Source organism: Centruroides sculpturatus, unplaced genomic scaffold (genome assembly GCF_000671375.1).
Source record: "Centruroides sculpturatus isolate CEXI.00-Female unplaced genomic scaffold, Cexi_2.0 scaffold258, whole genome shotgun sequence".
Classification (NCBI taxonomy): Eukaryota; Metazoa; Arthropoda; class Arachnida; order Scorpiones; family Buthidae; genus Centruroides; species Centruroides sculpturatus.
In genome coordinates this window covers 782684-784367 of record NW_019384607.1, presented here as the reverse complement: position 1 = coordinate 784367, position 1684 = coordinate 782684, and the positions used below count along the sequence as shown (strand labels likewise).

The 1684-nt window shown below is 32.7% G+C and overlaps 1 protein-coding gene across 1 annotated transcript in view; it reads right to left on the bottom strand.

Moving 5' to 3' along the window:
* LOC111625181 (multidrug resistance-associated protein 1-like) overlaps positions 1 to 929 on the bottom strand; it is a gene marked incomplete at its 3' end in the record, with an annotated part of 4359 nt that extends 3430 nt beyond the window's left edge. Inside the window, exon 1 of the mRNA XM_023368244.1 lies at positions 132 to 929. Coding sequence (XP_023224012.1) covers positions 132 to 326 — 195 coding nt within the window. The remainder of the gene's footprint in view (positions 1 to 131) is intronic.
* Between the last annotated feature and the right edge of the window lie 755 nt (positions 930 to 1684).

The window sequence follows — 1684 nt, the reverse complement described above, 5'->3', positions numbered from 1 at the left end:
ATTCTATAGAAGCTACTACTAAATTTAGATTAAAATTTATTTATTTCACTTTTGATATATTCAATAAGAAAATAGGTATTAAACGTTAATAATCAGGATTATAGTAATGATAACTTTTATTAAAAACTTACCTGCAGTTCCTTTATTTTATTGGCAATTATTCCGTTTAATGGAAGCATTAAAATCATCACTGCAATTCCAGCTAGAACAGAAGGACCTAATAAATTCCATAAAAAGTATACAGCCAAGATAATCTGAAGTGGTGCCGACCATAGAAGATTTAAAAAAGTCATGAGATCCATGAATCTTTGAGAATCGACCGACATTAAATTAACAATTTCTCCAACTGTTGACTCACTTCGTGCACTACTGGAAAGCTGAAGAGACTGAAAAAAAATTTTTTTTTTTAAATTATATAGTTTCACTTCCTTATTATTATTTTGTTGACATATTCTTGTCCTTATTAGTTGACACTAATGCCTATTACTAAGCCGATACAAGATCGGGGCTTAGCCATCACTATGTTGGCCGAAATTTAAGTGGACTGCCAATTTTGGAATTATTATTTTTTTGTAGAAAATTAGGACCCGAATATAATATTATTTTTATTTATATAGCCTATGCATTAGATATCTATATCTATAAGTGACAAATTATTGTTGGTTATTGTTAGAGCTAAATCAAGACAATATCCCATGTGCCATCAGTAGGCAGCCCGGCTTATCCACCACACCAGGAAAAATAGGCCTCCTCACAACTATTATTCTGGTAAATGTACTTGCATTTTATGATTATAAATATAAAAAATAAAAATGAAACTTTGTTTTTCGTTTCCTCTTGTACTCTGTTTTCGTAACTGTCTAAAACATTGTAAACCTATTTTATAAAATCTAAGACATATAGTCATATCGAATGCATAAATTTATAATTACAAATTAAAATGTACACTTTACAAAAAAATAAATTTTGTAATAAATTTATAGAAATATTTTCCCGCAAGTTTTGACCATTGCTCGAATTAACTCGAAACTAACACTTACATCATACAGACTTCACACAAACATTAAGCAATCGTGGGCTCGAAAGGCACTCCATGACAGGCATCCTTATGGACTAGCCCAGGATTTTGTTGACAAAACTGCGTCAAACAGCTGGTTAGATCGGGGATGCCTCTTTGGGGAAACGGAAGGATTCATGATTGTCATACAGAATCAGGTCATAAATACTGAAAACTACAGAAAACACATACTCAAAGATACAACACTCACAAATGAGACATCCAGAAAATGTCACATCATGCAAGAAACTTTACTTCTGGTTGCAAGCTCTTGGCACAGACAGATTACTTACATAGACACAATCAAATAGCAAATATAATACACCAACAGCTTGGAAACAAACACAAATCGGTAGACATCCACGAACCATACTACAAGTATATACTACAAACAGTATTGGAAAACAACACACACAAAATGTACTACGACAGAGCCATAATCACAGATAAAACAATTTACTACAACAGACCAGACATCACACTCATTGACAAACACAATAAAATCACATACATTATAGACATAGCCATTCCAAACACTCATAATGTACAAAACACATACACTGAAAAAATCAGCAAGTACACAGAACTCGCCCAGGAAATAAGGCATCTGTGGAGGATGGATAGGGT